This window comes from Agelaius tricolor, unplaced genomic scaffold (genome assembly GCF_023055355.1).
Source record: "Agelaius tricolor isolate 1412-34295 unplaced genomic scaffold, bAgeTri1.0.p SCAF_2, whole genome shotgun sequence".
Taxonomy (NCBI): domain Eukaryota; kingdom Metazoa; phylum Chordata; class Aves; order Passeriformes; family Icteridae; genus Agelaius; species Agelaius tricolor.
This window is the reverse complement of record NW_027269262.1, coordinates 78,565,567-78,586,822: the sequence shown is the minus strand read 5'-3', so window position 1 is coordinate 78,586,822 and position 21,256 is coordinate 78,565,567. Positions and strand designations below refer to the sequence as shown.

At 43.2% G+C, this 21,256-nt stretch overlaps 2 protein-coding genes across 2 annotated transcripts; one reads left to right on the top strand and one right to left on the bottom strand.

Moving 5' to 3' along the window:
* Positions 1–1,894: 1,894 nt before the first annotated feature.
* On the top strand, positions 1,895–15,503 carry E2F5 (E2F transcription factor 5). The gene is made up of 9 exons (XM_071421660.1): positions 1,895–2,129; positions 8,021–8,130; positions 8,777–8,940; positions 9,332–9,373; positions 11,130–11,194; positions 12,121–12,388; positions 13,012–13,212; positions 13,647–13,691; positions 14,773–15,503. The coding sequence occupies exons 1-9, from the start codon at positions 2,004–2,006 to the stop codon at positions 14,880–14,882; spliced, it is 1,131 nt and encodes a 376-aa protein (XP_071277761.1). The 5' UTR covers positions 1,895–2,003; the 3' UTR covers positions 14,883–15,503.
* On the bottom strand, positions 15,461–21,137 carry RBIS (ribosomal biogenesis factor). Its single transcript, XM_071421669.1, has 3 exons — positions 20,679–21,137; positions 17,095–17,211; positions 15,461–15,628 (listed from the first exon to the last, which is right to left on the bottom strand). Exons 1-3 carry the CDS (start codon positions 21,120–21,122, stop codon positions 15,560–15,562), a joined length of 630 nt encoding a protein of 209 aa, XP_071277770.1. The 5' UTR covers positions 21,123–21,137; the 3' UTR covers positions 15,461–15,559.
* Between the last annotated feature and the right edge of the window lie 119 nt (positions 21,138–21,256).

Sequence of the window (21,256 nt, the reverse complement as noted above, 5' to 3'; positions counted from 1 at the left end):
CTGGGAACAAACTCTGTTTTAAAAATGGAAGTAGCAATAGCAAAGCAAAATTTTAAAAAAGGCAGCCTGACAACAGAATGAGGTGCCTGCAAGAGCCTGGGAAAATGGCTGCCCACTCTGCTTTGCACAGGGGGAGGTGTGTAGGGCTGGGAATTGTCTAGAGATTGCACTGTCTTAGAAAAGGGTAAAATTCCAAATTTGTGGAGGGGACAGAAAGCAGACACCTGCTTCAGCTCTGACTCCCTGCATGGAGTTCCCAGACCTGACCCATGAAAACACCAGGAGTGAGCCATCAGCAATAATGGGGTGCCTGCACTGTGGTATTCTCAGGGAAGGTAGGAGAGAGCTGTTAAGGACTGTTTGCTTGGAATCTGTGCCATTGGTTCATAATATGTAAAAATTAAGAAATATTGGTAATGGTTTGCAGGGTGTAAGAACAAACTCTAACTTACTCCATCCACAATATGTGAGGGAAATGCTCACCTGGGAAAGCTGTTCAATAACACTTTCATGGTTATCATTGGTGCAGAAATCGTGCACCACTTCAGAGTGCTTTTCTGGCATGTTGGTCAAGTGTTTCCTGGGGAACTTCTTTTTTTCTTTGCTTATTATTTGACCAAGCTATGCTGTGGGTGAAGTAATTGAATACCTGGAATGCACCAGGAAGTTAAAAGAACTTATTTTTGCCCTGATTCAATTTCTTAATATCTCCTCTGAGTTTTAACTCCAAAATTGCTGTTCTGAAACTTTCTGATTTCATCATAGGGAGTTGTTAACAGTTTTAAGATTAATTCTTTCTATTCCTTGCTCTTGGCTCAGGACTTTCATATTACAGTACTTGGGAACATGCATGTGTTAGTAGTGCTTGGAACATTTGTTTTTCTTGCAGATGACTCCATCTTTGGTATTGTTTCCCTTTTTATGTTTGCATGGCTTCCTTAAAACTTTTTAATAAGTGTTGAAATGATTTTTACCTTCAAAATGGTAAAATAATTAAGACATGGGGCAGGTGAAAGCTGCACCAAATTTACCTAATCACAAATGGGTAAATGAATAAATGAAAGACAACTTATAAAATATATAAAAAAATAAAATATATAGTAAATAAATTTAATTTAATAAAAATATAACAAAATGTGAACACTGATCTTGTCAGATGCAAAGCATGCTCTCATGCATTAATCATGACAATTTAAAATCAATTCCATTACTAGACTTTGTTTTCATTTCCCGACTAGAGAATGATCTGTTTCAATCAATGTGAGTATGGAATCAAGAAATCCTTGTGTTACTTGAGACCAGGAGGATTGTGGTTCCAGGTGCAGAGTGTGTTACCATGCCATGTTGCTCTGAACATGGGACTGCCTGTGCAGGTGTAGCTCCTGCGTGCAGCGGCACACCCGGAGTACCGTGCCCCACTGCCGTGTGTGATGGGTAGCTGTGGGTCTGCTCCTTTCTGGGGGAAAGAGGTGTACCTGAATTAAGGCCAAGTAATATATAGGACACCAGTGGAAAGGGCTGGGTAAGGATCCAAAATTCCCTGTTCCCCTGGCCAGATCATCAGCATGTCTTGTGCCTGGTCTGGGAGGTGTGAGAACAGCGTCTGCAATTAATCTAAGTGTTTTTATATCAAATGCAAACGGTGAAATGAGCGACAAGGAGCTATGGAGGCGGGGACAGGCAGACTCGCGGTACGTATCTGGCCGACTCCAGGCCTGCTCTACCTGTCCGGGGGCTGAGCGAGAGCCGGGAGCGGCCCGAGCCAGCCAAGGGCTGCCGTCCCTCTCTCGCAGGCCGTGGGGCCGCCCACCCCGCCACGGCCGGAGGGGGCCGGGCCCGTCCCCCGCCGCAGCCCCAGCCCCGCGGCCGGACCGCGCCGGTGTCCAGGCAACGGCGGCGGCGTCACTTCCTGCGGGCCGCCCCTCCCGCCGCCGCGCTGGGCCGGGGGCCGCGCTCCCGCTCGGGCCGTTGCGGCGGTCGCGACACGTGGCCCCGCCGGCGGCATGGCCGCGGCGGCCGAGGCGGCGGGCGGCGGCAGCAGCCGCCACGAGAAGAGCCTGGGGCTGCTGACCACCAAGTTCGTGTCGCTGCTTCAGGAGGCCAAGGACGGCGTGCTGGACCTCAAAGCGGTGCGAGGGCGGGGGGGCGGCCGGCGGCACCGCCGGGCCCGGCCGAGCACAGGGCCCGCCGCGCTGCAGCCGGGGCGGCGCAGCGCTGGGGCCGGGCAGGGCCGCCCGCTCCCTCCTTCCTTCCTCCCTTCCCTCTCTCCCTACCGCCCGCCCGGCGTGGTGGGGCCTCCCCCGGCCGCTGACGGGCTGCGGGTGCCCGGTGATGGCTGACAGCCGCCGCGGTCGGCTAAAACACGCGTTCCGGCTCTTTATAAAGGGGTGTAAGGGGCACCGTGTGTTAAGCTCAACTTACTGAGAGTGGTCTTATTTACTATGCCCTGTTCTGGGCTCTTCAGTCGAAAAAAAGACAGGGAGCTACCGGAGAGGGTCCAGCCCAGGGCTACAAAGGTGGTGCGGGGTCTGGAGCATCTCTTATGAGAAGAGACTGCGGGAGCTGGGCCCGTTTTGTCTGAAAAGAAAACATCAATGCATATATATATATATATCCTATTGGTGCATGCCATGAGGATGGCGCCAGATTCTTTCGTAGTCCCCAGTTACAGGATGAGGAGCAATGGCCATAAACTAAAGCACAGAAGTTTCACCTCAACATGAGGAAGAACTTTTCTGTGTTAAGGGTGGCAGAGCACTGGAACAAGCTGCCCAGGGAGGTCGTGGAGTCTCCCTCTCTGGAGACATTGAGAACCCACCTGGATGAGTTCCTGTGCACCTGCTCCGGGAGACCCTGCCTTGGTGGGAGCTGGACTAAATGATTTCCAGAGGTCCCTTCCTGCCCTAACAATTCTGTGATTTCTTTGACTGCCCTGTGTTGCTCCGTGCACTGACTCAATGTATGGGCTGCTGTTTAAACCTGTTTCTTCCCCACCTGCCTCCTTTAAGCAAGAGAAAACCATGTTGAAAAACAGACCATTGCTGCCTTATGCTTTCTATTATGTGTGAATGAAGGAAGCTGAATTGGCATAGGAGTGACAAATCATTGTCACCCAGCTCTGCAGCCAGCCTGCTGCCTCCAAGGCATGCCTTGGGCTGCAATGTGTGGAGCCTCTGCAGTGATGTCCTGGGACCAGCCCACCTTGGTGGGGCCCAGTGTTGCAGGAGGGATCCTTGCCACTGTGTCAGTTCCCTGGAGCTCGGGCCCTCTGGGCTGTCGGGTGTGCAGTGCATTGGAGCAAAGGTGTTAACCTAAGTGGTGAAGTGTTCAGCAAAGTACAGCAAGAGGCTGGCTTGGTGCTCTGCCTGAAGTCCTTTCTGGAAAACTGACCTATTTTTTGATTACTCTTAGTAGGCCCCAGGAGGTGAATGGTGTTCTCAGAGCTTTTTTTGTGCATCCCTGTTAAGAGCGGATGCACTTTGATGATGTTACTCTGGCTAATGAAACTTCAGGGTGAACAAGGAAGAACACTGATAGGTTTATATTCTTCATTTAGTTATGCTGTGGTCTGGACAAGTTGATGAACTCCTTAATATTAGTTGTCTCTGTATCTAGCAAAAGAGAATGAAGATGTCTGGATCTTTGGGATTGTTGTGTAGCTTCCTTTAGTGTCTGTCATGTCCTGAGAGATGTTCCAGGTCAATCTGAGAAGCAAAACTTCAGTTTGAAAGACATCAGGCCCAAAAGCTTGGCTTTAAATGCCAAAGAGGATTGACTTGAACAATAAAGTTGGGCTGTGTAGTGGGATGGAGCAATGCTTCTTGTTCTCTTTAGTGAGAAATGTACCTGCTCACAGGGAATGAAAGAGTTGATAGCCACAGAAGAGTTAAGTGGGCATTGCAGCCAATCACAGCCATTTCTGCTCAAGACCTATTGGAGACTGGTTTCTGAATTAAATGTTACAATTTGTTGAAAGAAAATACTAACTGTGCATAAACTGTTGGTACTTTCATAAGCAGTGAGTCAGAACTTAAATTTCTGAAACTGGTTTTCTCCTAAATAAGCCATATATCTAAGCAAAAATGAAGACCAGTTTGTGTGTTTGTGTTAAGCCAGTGTGCTCAGGAAACTGAAGAACAGGACAGCCTTGAAATGGAACAGAGCATTCCAAGAAATTATTTGTGCAGTGGACACCTTTAAGTGTCTCCCTGCTGGCTGGTATTGACTGTCTGATGTGCTGCTGATTGGTATTTCTGTAGCAAAACCATCACTAGAAAGAAAATAAAATTTGAAAACAGGTAGATTTCCAGCTTTGTGATTTAGCAATTGAGAAGGAAAATCTGTTCTATGGGACATTTTCTAGTGATCTTTAATACCTCTATAATTATAGTTTAGCAGGGTGTAAGAGGAAGCTGTGAAAATGTTTTAGTGCTGGACACTGGTAGCATCTGTGAAATTGTGGGAATGGAAGTGAGAATTTTCTTCACTTGAAATTTGAATTTTGTATTTACTTTAAAATCCAACAGCGGTTCTAAAATAATTACATACTTGTCATGGAATAGCCCTACATAAAGAAATCTAGTTATGGAATTAAGTGTAAAACGCTAAGGGGTGATATAGAAGGGAAAGAAAACTAAATTTCTATCTACAGCAGCCCATGAATTGCAGGGAAGAGAGAAGAAGAGCAAGATGAGTGAATAAGGGATAAGCTACCTGAATGGATGCTGTTCATAGTGTACAATACTTGTGCCCTAATTTTTAAAGTGGGCTTCATTTCTAGCATACCATCCCTGCTCTATTGATGGTTAAATGGTGTTTCTGATCATCAGTGCAAAACATGAGATAAACTAAAATCTACTTGTTTTAGAAGTGTACTGGTCAGGAGCAAATAACTGCCGTACACTTGCTGTACTCCACAGAAAAAGAAAGAGCCTGTCTATTAGATTTTACATTCCCTTAGTCTTTATGTTGCAATGACATTCAGTACTTCTACATGCAATTTGGCAAGAGCACCATTCAATTTAAAACTTTCACCAAACTGTTGACAGCCCTCTTAGGGAGAAAGTGTTGTCATGTGGTACAGGCAGAGTTCAGAAGATGCAGGACCTCTTTCCTTTGACAGACAGACACATGGAGAGAGCAAGCAGGCAGTGCTGGCCCTTGTGCTTTGTAAAGGCTCTCAGTAAGGACTCTGCCGTGGTGCTCTATCGAGTTCCTCCTCTCTCTAGGGCTAGTGAAGCACATTTACAGCTGATGATTTCTGCTGCCTTTTGTCAGCTCCCAGGGAGCAAACAAGTTGGTGGGGGGGCCACAAGCTCTCAGTTTTCCTGGCCTTTCTTCGTTATTTCTGGGCATGTGTGCCTGCCTGCAGCTGAACCTGTGCTGTACAGTGAGTTTTCTGTATTCCAGGAGCTGCACGACTGGAATGTACGCAGAACCATAGCTCTGTGCGTAGATACTTTATTCCAGCTCTGAACCTGTCTATGCTCTCATGAATACTTGTTTTGAATACATACTTAATCAAAGTATAAGGAGATATTAGAGCAATAAGGATAGAGTTCAGCAGCTTAACATTAGAAGGATTTTATAAAAGAGCTCTGGATGTGGAAGCTATGTCCATCCATGTTAGCAGGGCCTTTGTTGCAGATGTCCCTTTCTTGACACAAGCTAAGAAGATAGGAGTTTTAACAGTGTTTTTGACAGCAGATTTGTGTCAGGAAGCTCTTTTAATTATTTAAATTATTAGTGAATTGTTTATGTGGAGGACTGAACTTAATTTCTGATCCATGTACCTGGCAGAAGGTATCACACTGATAACTGCTAGAATGTCAGAGAGGAACTTCTCAATTTCTTTTTAAAGTGAAATTTTTAAAAGATAATTAGATTACAAGGTCTGTACCAGAAAGCTAGTGAATGTCAGGATTAAACTTCTCAGCTTGGGAACTGGCCCCAGCTTGTGTTGGAACTCCTGTTGTAAGTAGTTGAATTTCATAGAAGTGATTGAATTGTATGCAGGGTAGTCAAGTCAAATACCTATGTAGCTGTGCTGTTCATTTTCCTATGAAATGAGGCCCTGTCCTGGGCATCTGGAGCTGGTAGTGGTGAATCTGCTGCTGGTGTTCATGGGAACTGTGGTTTGGGCATACAAAATGCAATAGCATTTAAAGTGGAACAATTACTTCAACTTGGAAACATTTGAAATTGGACACTCAGAAGAAGTGACCTTTTTTTTTCCCCAGTATCTTAAGCTTTGGTTTCATAGCTCCAGATTTGTACATTGGTATCTTTTGTACAGTTTGAAAATACATTAAGATTAGTAAAGCATTTATGTTTTGTAGACAGGCCTTTGGGAAAATTTCGAGAGGTAATGAAATCTGTCTCCAGAGCAGTTTCTTTATTGTTCAAGCCATGGGTAGTATACTAAGTCCTAGGTAAATATGTGGAGCAGTGGGAAAAAAGCAGGAAGTTGAATAGCATCTGTGTGTGCTGTCCATTCCTTGCACTGAATAATGTAAACAGCCTCTAGAATAACTGAAGACCGTGAGATGTATGGGGTGCTGATTCAGCTTTATGCAAACGGCATCAGCTCTGTCACTTGCTAGATTTTTAGGGTTCTCTTGCAGTCCTTGGAAGCAGTGTGTACATATGTGTATATATGCAGCAGAAATAGCAGATTAAGATAGCAGATGCATACCTACTGAAACAATTGATCAGAGACCCTGCTTCCTGGAGGGAACTAAACTGCAATATGTGTTTGCATGCATCTTGTTTTGTTAGTTAAGAAAATGTTTTAAAAGACTCATACAGAAGGCCATACAAAGGATAAATGCTGCTAATGGTGTCAGTGAACACAGTGTTTAGTGGGTACATCACTGTCAAGGAGAAAGAGCAGTGTTTGTAATTCATGGCTATAAGAGTACTTTTTATAATCTCTGTTCTTTCTTTTTATCCTTTCAACTTTATTTCAGTAGCAAAAGGTAATTGTACTATTAAGCAAAGAAATTTGGTTTTCCTTGCAGGTTATGGCTGTCTCAAGCTGTACCTTTCATATAGGCTGCTTACAAAAAGTGAACATTTAATAGATTGTTGGAACAAACTGAAATAAATCATCATGTTCCTGTAGTAGAAATTATTTGCATTTTTGCATTAGTTCAAATTCAAAACTCTTTGCCTACCCTTCTCTTTATTTTTCTTCTATTTGTTTAACATATACAATCCTATGTAATCTTTGTATTTAAGTATCCTGAGTAACTACAGCTGTGGAAGGCATGAGTGGCTCACTTGTTTATTTTATCTTAACTCTTTGCATCAGTTACACAAAAGGAGAGGAAGAGGTGAAGCATGAAGTGGTTGCCTCTGCCTGATGCTGCTTTGCTCAGAGGGGCGAGGTGTGGCAGCCCTCAGATGCACTGCACAGCTGGCTGTGTGTCTGCAGCAACATCCCTGGCAGCTGTCCCAGGGTGCTGGTGCTCAGTGGGGCATCGAGTGAGCCCTTGTGCCCTGCAAGGGGCATTTGTGCAGGGACAATGCTGGCCTGAAATACTGAAGCTCTCCTGCAGCCACCTTGTGAAATTACAGCCCTGTTTCGTATCCTAGCACCACTGAATCCAAACAAAGGCTCTAATACCTCGAGTGTCAGTGGAAGGAATGATAAACTTATTATGTCCTTCAAGCTTCAGAGGCTTGCCCCACTGAAAGGTGTCGCTGCCTGCCTTCCATACCTTTTCCTGTCCTCCAGAAAGAGCATGGCAGGCTCCTCCATGCAGTTGAATATGCCCCAGATACAGACCATGGTCTTTGCAACCCCTGTGAGCTCCTTTCTCTGTTAGGGGATAGCCTGTTGGCCTTCAGCCAGGGGACTGCTCCCTGTGCTTTGTAGCACTGCCTGCTAGAATTCATTGTTGGTATTGGGCTCTTGTAGAATGGAACCTTCTCCTTTTGAAGTTACATTAGATGGCATTTTTCCAAGGGAGTGGCTTTCCCTCAGCATGCAAGTTGCTGATACTTGTTCTCTCAACAGGCTGCTGATACGCTTGCTGTGAGGCAGAAAAGAAGGATCTATGATATCACCAACGTTCTGGAGGGGATTGATCTCATTGAGAAGAAGTCAAAAAACAGCATTCAGTGGAAGTAAGTTATGTCAGTTCTGCAAATTTTCACATGCTTAAGGGCAAAAAAAATTGACTCTACTTCTTCTGACTAGATATGACACCATAAAATTAACACTGCTAATCAATGAGCAATGTGATGTTGTAGAAGTACAATAAACTTGCAAATTAACTGTATTTGTTTTCCCTTTAACTTGTGTATGTGATACATAAAATCAAGTTTAAAGCACACAGAAGAGAATCTTTAAGAAAACTTGTAGTGCTACTTTATAACTAGCACTTGTAGTTGAAAAATTCTCCCTGAATGAATTTGGGAGGGCTGTCAGGACACACTGTCTCCACCTACCTGCCCTACCACAGTTCATGCCTGTTTTCTCTTAGGTCCCTGAAGGTAAAAGCTCAAGATAAGGATTCTAGGGGAAGGAGCTAGGGCCTGCAAAACAATTCCAAAAGAAGCTAAGTTTTTGTAGAAGAAAATTTTAAATTTGATCTGAATTAAAGAATTTTCATTTTCCTGTCAAAACACTACTGGAAAGTTAAATGCTCATTTCCTTCATATTGAATATTAGTAGATTTTCCAAATGTTGAAAATAGTCTTAAGAAGTTATCATTGGATGTTTGCTTTAGATTTTTACTTGTGGTTTCATGAACCCTTATACCTGTTTAAGAGGAGTAGGTGCTGGCTGCAATACAAAAGAAGTCATAGACAGGCTGAGGTATCTGGAAGCTGAAATTGAAGATTTAGAGCTAAAAGAAAAAGAATTGGATCAGCAGAAATTGTGGCTTCAGCAAAGTATCAAGAACGTCATGGATGATTCTACAAACCACCAATATCCTTTTAAATAAATTGTGTGCATTTTGGATCTAGAATTAAAGCAACAGTTAAAGTGTAGGTAATGGATAAAGCATAATGTAACTCATTTAGCAAGGTAAGGCAAGTATTTTTTCAAGTTTTTCTTCAACAAAAGAAGATATAAATCTTCTTTACATGACTTTAACTTCCATGACTGATTGGTAACATGAAAACAATTTAGCATCTATCTATCTATCTATCTATCTATCTATCTATCTATCTATCTTCTGAAAGTCAAAAATAATGCCTTGATTACACCTCTTACAATAATAATGCTTTAGTTTAGGCTCAGTTTGGACAAACTTCTGATGGGCAGCAAATACTAGTTTTATATTGTTTTAAGAAAAATGTTCCTTGACATAAATTACATTTTCATATGTCACCCATGAAGATATCTGCAACTGCTTCAATGGTAAGTTGCTGCTAGGCTGTATTTCTAAAGTGAGTGATTCCTTGAAAAATGACTTGCTAACTAACCTGCTTTTTTCCTGCAAGTATTTTGAATTAAGAAATACTCAATAGTGATCATTACTAGGTTGAGGTCTCATAATGTTCATGGCTACCAAGTTCTGGCATTTTCTAATTGTAGTCATAGATTGTATAGAATGGAAGCTCAGCTGGAGTCCTGGTTTTTGGTTTCTTTTTTGGTATTCATACTTTTCAGCAGCTTGCCATGGGCCATTAATGGAACCAGAGACAGGACTGGTTGTTGGTCCAACCCTCCAGAAGAACCAGGAAGATCTAAATTTTGCATCATTTCCTGGTAGCAACTGTGGCCAGACAGAGCTTGTGATGCTGTATAAATAAGCCAGCAGAAGGTCAATGATGGGGCATTGCTACTAAATCTAAAGGATTCCTGTACAGGTGGTTGGAAGGAATTGCTGGGAAGTGCTGGCAGAGGTTACTTCCCTTGACATCATCTCCTGATCATGGGGCACCCAAGGGAAGATTGTTGTTCAGCCTCCAGCTAGGCTCAAAACCGTCATTCTTTGCCACAAGGAAGACTTTTTTAAATAAAAACACAAGATTAGAAAACTACTGCAGAATTTAACAAAAATGGGCTGTTACTGATAAGATGTTAGTCATTACAAAACATGGAGGCAGCTGGCATGATGCTGACATAGTACTTCACCTAAGTGTTTCTTAGGAAGCAGAGAAAGAAAAGTGTTACTCCAAATTAGTTATGAACAAAGAGGAAATCATGTGCAGGTAAGCAAGTAACCTGCAAGTAACTTGTGCCAGTGCTGTGCATGTAAATGTGGTCCCCTGATTTTAACCAACACATTTTCATGTGCATAGTAAGCCACAGATGAGTGTGACAGACAGCTGTTGGATCCCAGTCATATGTGCTGTGGAAGCCATGAGCTTAGATATTTGGAAGTACTGGCACTGAAGATGAACATTAACACCTCTTCTTCCTTCTGTTAAATCTCTGTAGTACCACCAGTCATCAAAGTCATAAAGTGAGCTAGGCCAGAGAGCTGGTTTAGTTGAAGTTGTATGAGGAGTGGCTGAGGGAGCTGGGGTTGTTTAGCCTGCTGAAAAGGAGGTGCAAGGGAGACCTTATCACTGTCTACAAGTACCTGAAAGGAGGTTGTAGCCAGGTGGGGGTCAGTCTCTTCTAGGCAACCAGTGATGGGACAAGAGGACATGGCCTCAAGCTGCACCAGGGAGGTTCAGGTTGGACATCAGGAAAGATTTTTTCAAGAGGCTGATTAAGCATTGAATCAGGCTACCCAGGAAGGTGGTGGAGTCACTATCCATGGAGGTATTCAAGGAACAACTGGACATGACACTTAGTGCTGTGGTCTAGTTGACAAGTTGGTGATCAGTCAAAGGTTGGACTCAATGATCTTGGAGGTCTTTTCCAACCTAAATGATTCTTTGATTCTGTGAAAAAAGGAACTAGTTAAATATTTTCACCTTTTGTTATATATACGACTAGAAGACAAATGGGTAAAGAATATGGTTAATCTTGTACTGTTGTGAGAAAAGGTTTTTGCAATGATGATCTTAGTATTGGAATTCTGTGATTTATACTATGCAATGCTAAATAACGCAGTACTTTAAGTGACCTTAGAGAATTTCCAGATCTCATTTGAGTGGATACTATACAAGACTTAAGAAAAATATACTTAACACTTTCTTTAAAATTGCTGTTTAACCAGGAGATACACTTCTAGCAATTCAAGCACCTTGTGGTACACAATTAGAAGTACCTAGACCTGAAATGGTATGTACTGGTTTCTTGTTTAGTTAAGTGTTCTAGAGCAATAGTGACAAAGAAGAGTTGTTTCAGAGCAGAGGATTTATCTCTATCCATGTCCAAGAGGGAGGGGAGAAAGGATTAGGATTGTTTAGGTTGAGAAGAGGGAGGCCAGACAGAAAAAAAGTGAGTTTTGTACACTTAGATAGACTAATGGTAACCCCACCTTCTATGAAAACCAAAATACACAAGTGGGTTCTTCTTCTCTCTTGCTTTTAAAATGTTGCAGCTTTCAAAATAATGCATAGTTGCTATGAATTCTCTTGAGAACTCAGTGACTTTTATGTGTCAAGTTTCTCTGTTATATTGTTAAAATGGATCTCTTATGAAAAAACCTTTTCAATTTAGTTTTAATGTAATTTAGATTTAGTCTCATGGTACTAGACTGGATAGAGAAACAGACTGCAATCTCACTTTAGCCAAAAGGATTAAATTGGCAAGATTGAAGTAGGAGGCCAAATTATTTACTTCTGTCCATCTTTAACTTTTTTTTTTGTTGTTGTTGCAGCGATTGATTTTAAGTAGTGTTTACATAGTTGGGAGAGAGCATGGTATGTAGCGTGATAGCCATTGTGCTTATAGAAGGCTGAAATTCACCTGAGAAGTTTCACAAGCTATTTTTAGTGAGGCTAAGCACAGTCTAATATCAGTAAAAGCATCCAAGGCCAGAGCCATGAAGCTGATCAGTGGTACTATCTTTGTCCATCTCTGCTGAATCAGTTCAGGCAATGGTAAGGTTCTCTGCAGGACCCAAGTTAGCAGCTTGGGTGATGTTGGATTTTGGTTTTTTTTCTTTTTGTTGAGGACTAAAACAGCTGATCTTAGTCTTCATCACTTTGTAGAGTTCCAAGTTCTCAAGGAATGCTGACTTTCATAATACACCATTTTTACAGGGACAGAATGGACAGAATAAATACCAGATCAATCTTAAAAGTAGTTCAGGACCTATCCATGTGCTGCTTATAAACAAAGAATCAAGCTCCTCCAAGCCCACAGTGTTTCCAGTTCCTCCACCTGATGACCTTGCACAGCCCCCATCTCAGCCTGCAGCTCCAGTGACTCCACTTAAACCAGCTGCAGCTCCTCCAAATCCCCCAGAACAATGTGACCCCAACCAAGGGCAGGAGTTACCGCCAACAGCAGCTGCGGACACATCATCAGGTGGATCCTGGGGTTTTCCTACCTCTGGTGGGTGGGGGAGGAGGGCAGCTGGAGGGAAAGAAGAAACTGTTAAGAAAAGTAGTAGACAAGATCAAGAATTTGCATAGGGTAGCAGCTGTCCATTAAAGACTACTCCAGGACCTTAGTAACAGCTCTCAGGAGGTTACAGACACCTCTTCCTCTTCTGTCTGATGAAAGAGATGCTTCCCTCACATCTTACCATCTTACACTAAACAGGTTTTGGATGTAATCCTGTTAATTATTCTGAGGTGCTTCTCCAGAATGCATTATGGAGCAAAATTGCAAACCTCCTGACGGAGGAGGATATGATTTGAACATGTACTTTTAATGAGATTGAGTAATAGTAAATTAATAGGTAATAGGAAAAGATTTAAGAAAATGCTGTATTACAACTGCATTCCTGAGGGATCCTGATTACCTCCATTGACCTTTAATTGACCTTTAATTAATTGACAATTAGTTAAGTTGTGACTGTGGAAGGGGAAGACTCCTCTCACCTGATCTCAGACATTGGCCATGTTCTCCCTCAAAAGACAAAGCTGGGGGCAGGTGCTGTGTGTTCTGTTTCTAACAGACTTTAACACTCCTTCCTGTCCGTGTAGATGGCAGTGCCCAGCAGGACAGCGCAGCCCCTGCAGCCCCTTACTCCAGCCTTCCAGAACCAGAGCTCTATCCCAGCCTGTCTGGAGACAGTGCCCAAGCCTCAGCCAGCTCCAGTGACTACCAGAGCTTGCTGCCTCTGGATGTCAACTGCATTCTCAAGCCAAACTCATTTGACATTGCAAAGATGGAGGAGCCTGCAGGTAGGAAGCAGTAGTTCCTGTTTAAAGATTTCACTGGTTCCCTGAGCCCTTCTTTGTGACCAAATTACCAATGAGTTACACAGAGGAAAAAACAGGTCTCTGTTTATCTTCTGATGAAGCCACTGAGGACCATACTAATTTTGAACAACTGAGTTTCTTTGCCACCAGATAAGCATCATGGTACACCATGATATATATAGCTCTTGGGTTTTAAAGAGTTAAGTGGGAAAAATGTATTGAGGAGGAAAAACTGAGGGATACAAAGATAAGTATATTTTACATGTACATGGCATACTACCTCTGCAGCTCCTACACTGCACAAGCCATAGTGTACTTGTCAATTCAGTGTTTTAATGCAAAGAATGTGTTGACTGCTATAAACACAGACTAAAAAAAACCCACATACGTAAAGCATGTGCTCCTGTCTTTCACAGGAAATATCAGTGGAGATATTATTGATGAACTCATGTCTTCTGATGGTAAGTATTTAGTATCTTTTCTAATAATCACAAGTAGCAGCATGATTTATGTGTGAACAGCACTTAGAAGGCATCTATTAAATCTGATGCCAAGAGTCAGTATGAAACTACTTCTTTCCCATGTTGCCTCCTCTGTCACTCTTGTCTTTGCTCCCCTTTCTATTCCCTGCAACAGTTTTATTTAACAGACAAAATAGGAAAACCTTAATCCAAAAGCACTTACTTGCATGAATAACCCACCAGTACTTAATTTAGGGAAAAAGAAAGAACAAGCTGATGACTAGTGTGCTGCCTTAAAATATAAATCTGGTTTAATTCTATTCTGCCTAAAGCTTTGTGCAGGTGCTTTGAATAAGTATTTCAGAATATAGTTCTGGATGCAGACTGACATATGGCCATCTGTGGTACACTTAACAGAACAAGTGTCACCCATTTCTGTTCTTGCACATCTTTGGCCATATGAGTGCAGCACTGAACCACAGCTACTACAAAATTCATGTGCTCCTACCTCTCTGCCACTCTCACTGATGTGGCAGGCAAAGAGGTGAACTCAACTTGCTTTTGTTCCTTTTGCCCTGTATTCTGTAAGGCCTGTAATAAAATCTGCCCCTCAAGCAGACCACTTCAGGGCTCATCCAGAAAGAGATGTGCTTGTAAGATCCAAGGGGCAAGATGGGATTCTGTGAACGTGCCAGTATGTGGTTAACATGGAAAGAGGCTCTGCTTCTAGAGCAGGGATATAGATAAAGGAATATAAATATAAATTATGGCTTTCTGGTTAATGTTTTCAAAAGCTCCTCAGGAACTCCGTTACTGCAGAAGAAATTAAACCCATATTCCACAGCTATCACTCCTCTTCAGCAAACTGACTTAAAATACTAAGCAAAAAATGGCAGATACATCACTTACTGCCTTAGTTTGAATGCAGTACAGGTTTTCATGGTATGTATCTCAGTGAGCTTGTCAGATTATCAAGACTATTTTAATTATTAAGACTAACCCTTATGACAAACATACTGAAATGTGATAGGGCTGATTTTCCAAGTGTTTTAATTTAAACTAAACTGTTCCTGCTTTACAGTTTTTCCTCTCTTACGACTCTCTCCTACTCCCGGAGATGACTACAACTTTAACCTGGATGATAATGAAGGAGTCTGTGATCTCTTTGATGTGCAGATACTAAATTATTAGATATTATGTCAACCAGACTACTTATCTACCTCTAACTGTAACAATCTAGACTTCTTCATAACCTAAGTATTTGAATAATGAATGTATAACTTCTTAGTTCACTGACTCTGGGAGTATATTTCCTTTTGCTTCCTTTAACTACTTCACAAAACAAATTGAAGAACAAGAAAAAAGGGCTCTTAATCAAAAATTCTGGCACTTTTTCACCTGAGTGTGTTTCTGTCTAAGCCAATTGTTTGGAGCTTTCTTTAGTAAGAAAAGTGAAAATACTTACAACTTTTTGATCATTTTTTAAAAAATGATTAGTCTTCTTGCTCACAGTTAACAGCATTTTCTTTAAAGCTTTACTGCCAAGAAGCTTTCTATTTTTTAACTTTTCAAACAATTTTGAAGCTTTCACTGCCAAGTTGAAAAGTGAAGAGTATCAACTTGAGTTATGCTAAACTGTTTCAGTGAACCAATTTTGTGAAGTGCCTTCTGTTTTAGCACTTTAAGTTTCTCACACTGACTTCTGACATTCCACTTTCCTAGATGATAGGAAAGGTCTGTTTGTAGTTTGTATTGAAGTGTGCCAATACTTGTATATTAACAAGATTTTTTTAATAAAATTGTGCAAACAAAGCCATCAGTATTTGTGGTCTTTCATTTCTTGCAACCCCTTCATTGTCCATTTTACATTACAACTGAGATAACAGGCTTGTGGCAGCATCCACGTTTGCTGGTTCCTCTTCCAGATTTGTGGAAACCTGGAAAAAAAAAGAGTTTCAGTTTAAAGAAATTGTTTTCTTTTTATTCTCCTTGGAAAAAAAACCAAACCAAACCAGACTAAATAAATATCCATTGGCCAGAAGATTAATTTGACTTTTATATATTTAGTTTCAGCTAATTTTGCAGTTATACTTCAATAATTTGGGGGGATTGCAGCATACACTGAAGTTGAGACATAAGCAGAAAATGCTTTGTGCTTTGGGAGCGTTGTACCAGTAACACACACGGCCCAACTGAGACAGGCTCAGCTTTTAGAACATAACTGCTCTCAACAATACTCTGCAACTTTGGAGAAAATACTGTTACAGCCTGAGTGGTGTAGAGCCCTACTAGCACAGGAGCAGTAGTACAGTCTGAATTCTTGGAGGAATAAATAACAAGCCAGCAGGGACAGGACCACTGGTTCCAACTGCCTTGAAATTCCAGCTTGGCTTCATCCTGTGCTGGCAGCACTGTCACTTATGTTTCATTTTTCCCTCAGCCTCTCCTTAAGGTATTTGACACTTGTTTAGTTGCTCCCAGCTGTACAGAAACTTGATCACCTCAGGCATACTGACAACTCATGTCCACTTCTCCAAACTCCAGCTTCCTCTAATAGCAGGATGAATTCATCTGCATCTCATCCTGAAGGACTGCTTTCTCTCTCTGAAACTGTGCCTAGAGCATCAGTCAGCAGAAAGTTTACATGGAGGAATTTGTCAGGAATTAAACTTTTATGAATTAATTCTTGTGCAAGACTGCAAGTAGGCCTGCTTTAAAAAAAAAAACTAGACAACTAGACAAAGGCAAGAGAAATACTGTCTTGAACCCCAAGTGCTGCAGGCAAAAGCTCTACTACAGAAATTGCTGCTTCAGGTGTTGGTCCTTATGATGAGGCAATATAAGGCTTAGGAATCAGGAACAAAGAGAGGCAGAACTGTTTTTTTCAAAACACTGTCAGGAGCTTCAGGTGGGGAACAGCCAGGTTCATCTTCTTTGTGTCTATTCATGTAGAGATACAAGTTTCAAATCTGGGGGATGAAGCTGGGACTAACTTAAAAAAATAAGAAATCAGCTAGAATGTAATTTAAAAATATGCTTTTGAAATGTGCTTCAGCATGGCTGCCACCCTCTTCTCTCTTCTTTAGTAGTTATACAGAATTTGAACATGCTAATTAGGTTTCAGCATTGCCACACAAATGAAATTCATAAAACTGGGATTCTAGCTTTAAATCAACTGCATGAATTCACAGATTCACAGAATATTCTGAAGTGGAAGGGACCCACAAGGATCATCAAGTCCAACTCTTAAGCAAATGGCCATTAAAAGCACTCAGCACCTTGGTATTACCAGCACCAGACTCTGTCCAACTGAGCTATTGCCTGCAGCCTAAGAGACACATTATAATGCTTTAAACACACACATTCTTTTCATTCTGCTCAGATTTTTACAAAGGGAAATTACCTTCTGAGTGTTCTGAGGTTCTGCTGTGGTACCTTTTGAAAGCTGCCGGATTTCTTTCTGAACTTCAGCAAATGCTTTATTTATTGTGCTAACTTTTTCAGCATTTTTAATGTTTATCTGGAAGAGAAAAAAATACATACATTAGTATTTTTAGCAAAAATTCCACTGATGTGAAACTGCCCCATTTTTGTGCAATTATTATGCAGCCAGTGTTACATGCTTTTCAGTATGTTTTACCTGTTACTTCATTAGGTCATCTAGCTATGTACTAATAAATTCAAAATTAAGAGTTAAACTTGCTCTACAGGAATGGGAGCCCATAGTGACCCAGGAAGAGAACACAGAGAAGACAAAAGTCAGGCTTCACAGGTGCTGCTACACCAGCCTCAGCTCCTCTTAGCTGGAATGAAGTCCCAGGAAGGGTTCCTTCCTACCTTGCTCTGGTGAACTGACCCTGGCTGAATGCCAGGTGTCCACCAAAGCCTCTCCATTGCTGCCTTCTCCAGCTGGACAGGGGACAGGAAATATAATGAAAGGCTCATGAGTAGAGATAAGGGCAGAGAAAGACCACTCACCAGTTGCCATCATGGGCAGAACAGACTCAACTGAACTTGGGGAAAATGAATTTAATTAGTTGTCAAACAAATGCTGCAGAGGAATCTCAGTTCAGACACCTGGAGCACCACTTCTGCCTCCTTTTTCACTGACCTTGGTGTTTGCAGGGCTGTTTCTTTAAAAAATTCTCACTCCCCTGTTCTGACTGCTGCTGGTGGTATGCTTCTTAACTACATCAACCCAGAGGCACTGCCAGTACCTGATGGGCTCTGCCTTGGCCAGCAGCATATCCATCCTGAAGCCAGCTGGCATTGGCCCTTTCAGACATAAGGGAAGCTTCTGGCAGATTTTTAGAGAAGCCAAGCCTGTAGCCCCTCAAACCAAATACAATTTGTAAATTATTTTAGTATGTTGAATTTCTTCCAGTAGCTTACCTTTCATCATCACACCTTGCATCCTAACTGTTTGTACTGTAGGTCTGGCCAACAACGTCTAGCAGGTTTTGCCACAGTATTTAAAGAAACTCTGCAGCTGTAGCAGAGTAGAATGTCTATCTCTGGGCACCTCAGCCTCTCTTTTAGCCCAAGTCTGCCTTTATAAGTTATTTCATCAAAGGTTTTACTTTCAAAGAGGAAGTGCTAGAATATGGACATGTGTTGCACTCTGGGGACAACTGTCTGTGGTAGAGGAGCAGGGTGGATGCAAGAGGGCATAAACTCTCACCACTGCAGCAAAATAAGATTCAGCTGATCTGAGCCCTAGCACCTGCTGCTTCCAAAGTCTGGAACAGGATCACAGCCAGGTAATAACCTATTCCATTGCAAACATTCCAGAAGCATGCTCATAGGTCTTCAGGCAACCCCAAATTTCAGCACACCTACTGCTGTTTCAATGGCCACCCCCATAGTTCATCTCTGAGCAATTTAAACAGGCAGAAGCAAACTGTGAATGGTTACATGCATTCATTTTACTTTCAAAGCCTCCATAATTCCAGAGCACCTATACAGTAACAATTCCCTTCTGACTGACCACAAAAACCAGTATTAAGAAAGCAGTGGGCAATGAGGCTGATAGAACAGGCCTGCTCAGATGAACATTTTCACTGGGACAGTGACTGAAGAAATACAGCCCCAGCTCCCAGCTCTGATCAGAGTGGATGGACTGTTGGTAACATGATGTACAAAGACCATGTGTTCAGTCAGGGCTTGTCACCATCTTCCAGCTTCACAGGGCTTTTAGAAGGTTCCAGTCAGTTTTAATAGTGATATCCTCAAGTAGTCAGGCAGGACTTTTCCACAGAAAGAGGCTCTATAGCTAGCATGGGTACCTACATCAAAAGTTGTCTGAACAGTTACAATGAGCTTATAGCTATTAATGAGTAAATTTATTTTAGCAACTTTTTTTTCTGAGCATCTTCTTATACTGCTTAACGATAAGTAAATCACATTAAACCCAAAGGCTTAATGCATTAAAGAACACAGCTTCAAACACAGAGAATAAAATTTTACTCCTAATAAGCTTTTCAAGACCACAAAACTCAGACATTTCATGAATATGATTTTAAACCTGTTTCTCCCTTTACTATACAGAACAGTCTAGACTAAGAGGAGATGTGACGCCAGCAACATGAAATTGTTTTTTCTAGAGTTTGTTCCTGTCTGTCCACCAGATTAATCTGTTAAGTGGAACTTGCAGGAGAAAATCTGAAATGGCCTTCTTTTTTTAAAGCCATTTACTTGTGTTTCTCCAGCAGACTGCAACTGCATCAAATGGAGAAAATAAGCCACTATTTGCTTTTATTATTTCTATTACCAGATGCTTTTCTAGAGGGACAGGTGAACTCTTCCAGAACACACACTGCAGGCTGGAGGCAGGGTTTGAGAAGATACCATATAATGACTCACTGCTCTCAACAGGAAAACACCCCCATCCCTCTTGCCCTGCACTGCTCCCTACTCCATGACCCACTCTCTCCCTCTTCTGGGCTGTGCTCTTCTACAGACACCAAAATAACAACATTATTTTTGCTTCTCTGTTCTTCTATTGCTTTATTATGTTAAACTGGCTGACAGAAGCATCTACAGAGCATCACAGCTATATAAGGGGCAAAAAAGGGGCAGAGGGGAATTAAGAGCAAAACATCCAGCAGTGCACACTCCTAGCTATGTTCACTGCATCTCACTGACAGTTTTACTTGATAGCTGAGGCAAATAAACAGCTACTGGATCAGAAAAGGTTCCATCCTTTCTGGTTCTTCCCCACCAAAATGCTTCTCTCTGCATTCATTCATTCATAATTAAGTTTGTTCAACTCACCAACCCAGCACATAAAAATGCAAAATGTATTTTTAATGCCTTTCGCTGCTGATTTAGCAAGTTGAGTCACCTAGTGGGCGTAGAGTTCCTGAGCCAGCATCAAGGAGAGCTGTGGGAATGTAGCCCAGAGCCTGGCACAAGGATCCCTTCCTGGGACAAGGAACGTGATGGAAAGGAGCAGGACTTCTCCTTGTTAGTAGTACTAACTACGCCCAGCGGTTTGGATCAAGGCACTTTGTTAAACTCTACGCTGAATTACACCCTCAGCGACGCTGTGAATGCAGTCCAGTGAACGCGAACTCGCTGAACTGCTGATGCGCCCTTTAGCATCGCATTCCCGAGGACAAGGCGCGGTACTATCAGACACTTCCCAAACGACACCCCTCAAGCACAGCCCGATGCCTTCTGTGCCATATGCCTCGGATTAGTCAAATGAACTTCTTGTGATCCTCTTTTTCCAGATGATATCCACATCCAAACCTAATTTTCGGGTGATAATCATGCAACTTTGCCGTTTTGTGCCGGACGCACACTCCCCCTAAACCAGCCCGATTTAATCACTTCCGAGCGCTTGCTGCGCCGCGCACCGAGGTCGAAGGGGAGGAATCCCCGCCAGGCCGAGGCCTCCCGCGGGCGCCGCAGCAGGGCAGGGGCCGCACCGTGGCGAGGCGCTGCCGCAGCCCGGCCAGCGCCTCCTCCCGCCGTGGCACTCACCTGCTTCAGCCCGGAGGTGACGGGCCGCGCCTTGCCCTTGGCCTTGGCCTTGAGGACGCCGCTGCGGGCGATGCGGAACACGCTGCCGGCCTTGGCGGCCCCGCCGCGATTCTTACCCATGGCGGCAGCGGCGGCGCGCGGGCGGGTGACGTCACACGGTGTTGTGACGCCAATGGCCCACAGCGCCGCACGGGGCCGCCAGGGGGCGTGAGCCGCCTCGGGTGGGCGCTGTGGAGCCGCACCGGGGAGCGGGAGTGCCGGAGTGGCGCTGTCCCTGTCCTTGTCCCTGTCCCTGTCCGATCCCGGAGTCAGCCTCGGCCCCGGCCCTGCTTGCCTCTCCCGCGCCTTCGCAGCCAGCTTTTGCAGCACGGGAAGGCTGAGAGCTCCTTGGCGCGTGCCCGCAGGCCAAGCGCTGAGTCCAAAGCTCCGCGTTGCCACAAGCATCTGCCACGGGCAGCTCCCGGCACACGCGGCGCTTGTATAGATTCCCAGTGGGTTGTGGGACACCCTTCTGCCTTCACGGCCCCGCTTGGGAAAACGTGAAATCTTCCTGCGACCTATTCTAAAGGGAATTTGGT

What these genes read in the sequence shown, in the direction of transcription:
- E2F5 (XM_071421660.1), top strand. Translation starts at nt 2,004, where the DNA reads ATGGCCGCGGCGGCCGAGGCGGCGGGCGGCGGCAGCAGCCGCCACGAG. An exon ending in TGATTCTACAAACCACCAAT is followed by an intron (nt 8,941 to 9,331) that starts ATCCTTTTAAAT and finishes CATAAATTACAT; the next exon opens with TTTCATATGTCACCCATGAA. An exon ending in AAAGATGGAGGAGCCTGCAG is followed by an intron (nt 13,213 to 13,646) that starts GTAGGAAGCAGT and finishes TGTCTTTCACAG; the next exon opens with GAAATATCAGTGGAGATATT.
- RBIS (XM_071421669.1), bottom strand. Translation starts at nt 21,122, where the DNA reads ATGCTTGTGGCAACGCGGAGCTTTGGACTCAGCGCTTGGCCTGCGGGC. An exon ending in TCACCTCCGGGCTGAAGCAG is followed by an intron (nt 17,212 to 20,678) that starts GTGAGTGCCACG and finishes TTTCTCTTCCAG; the next exon opens with ATAAACATTAAAAATGCTGA. An exon ending in AACCTCAGAACACTCAGAAG is followed by an intron (nt 15,629 to 17,094) that starts GTAATTTCCCTT and finishes TTTTTTTTCCAG; the next exon opens with GTTTCCACAAATCTGGAAGA.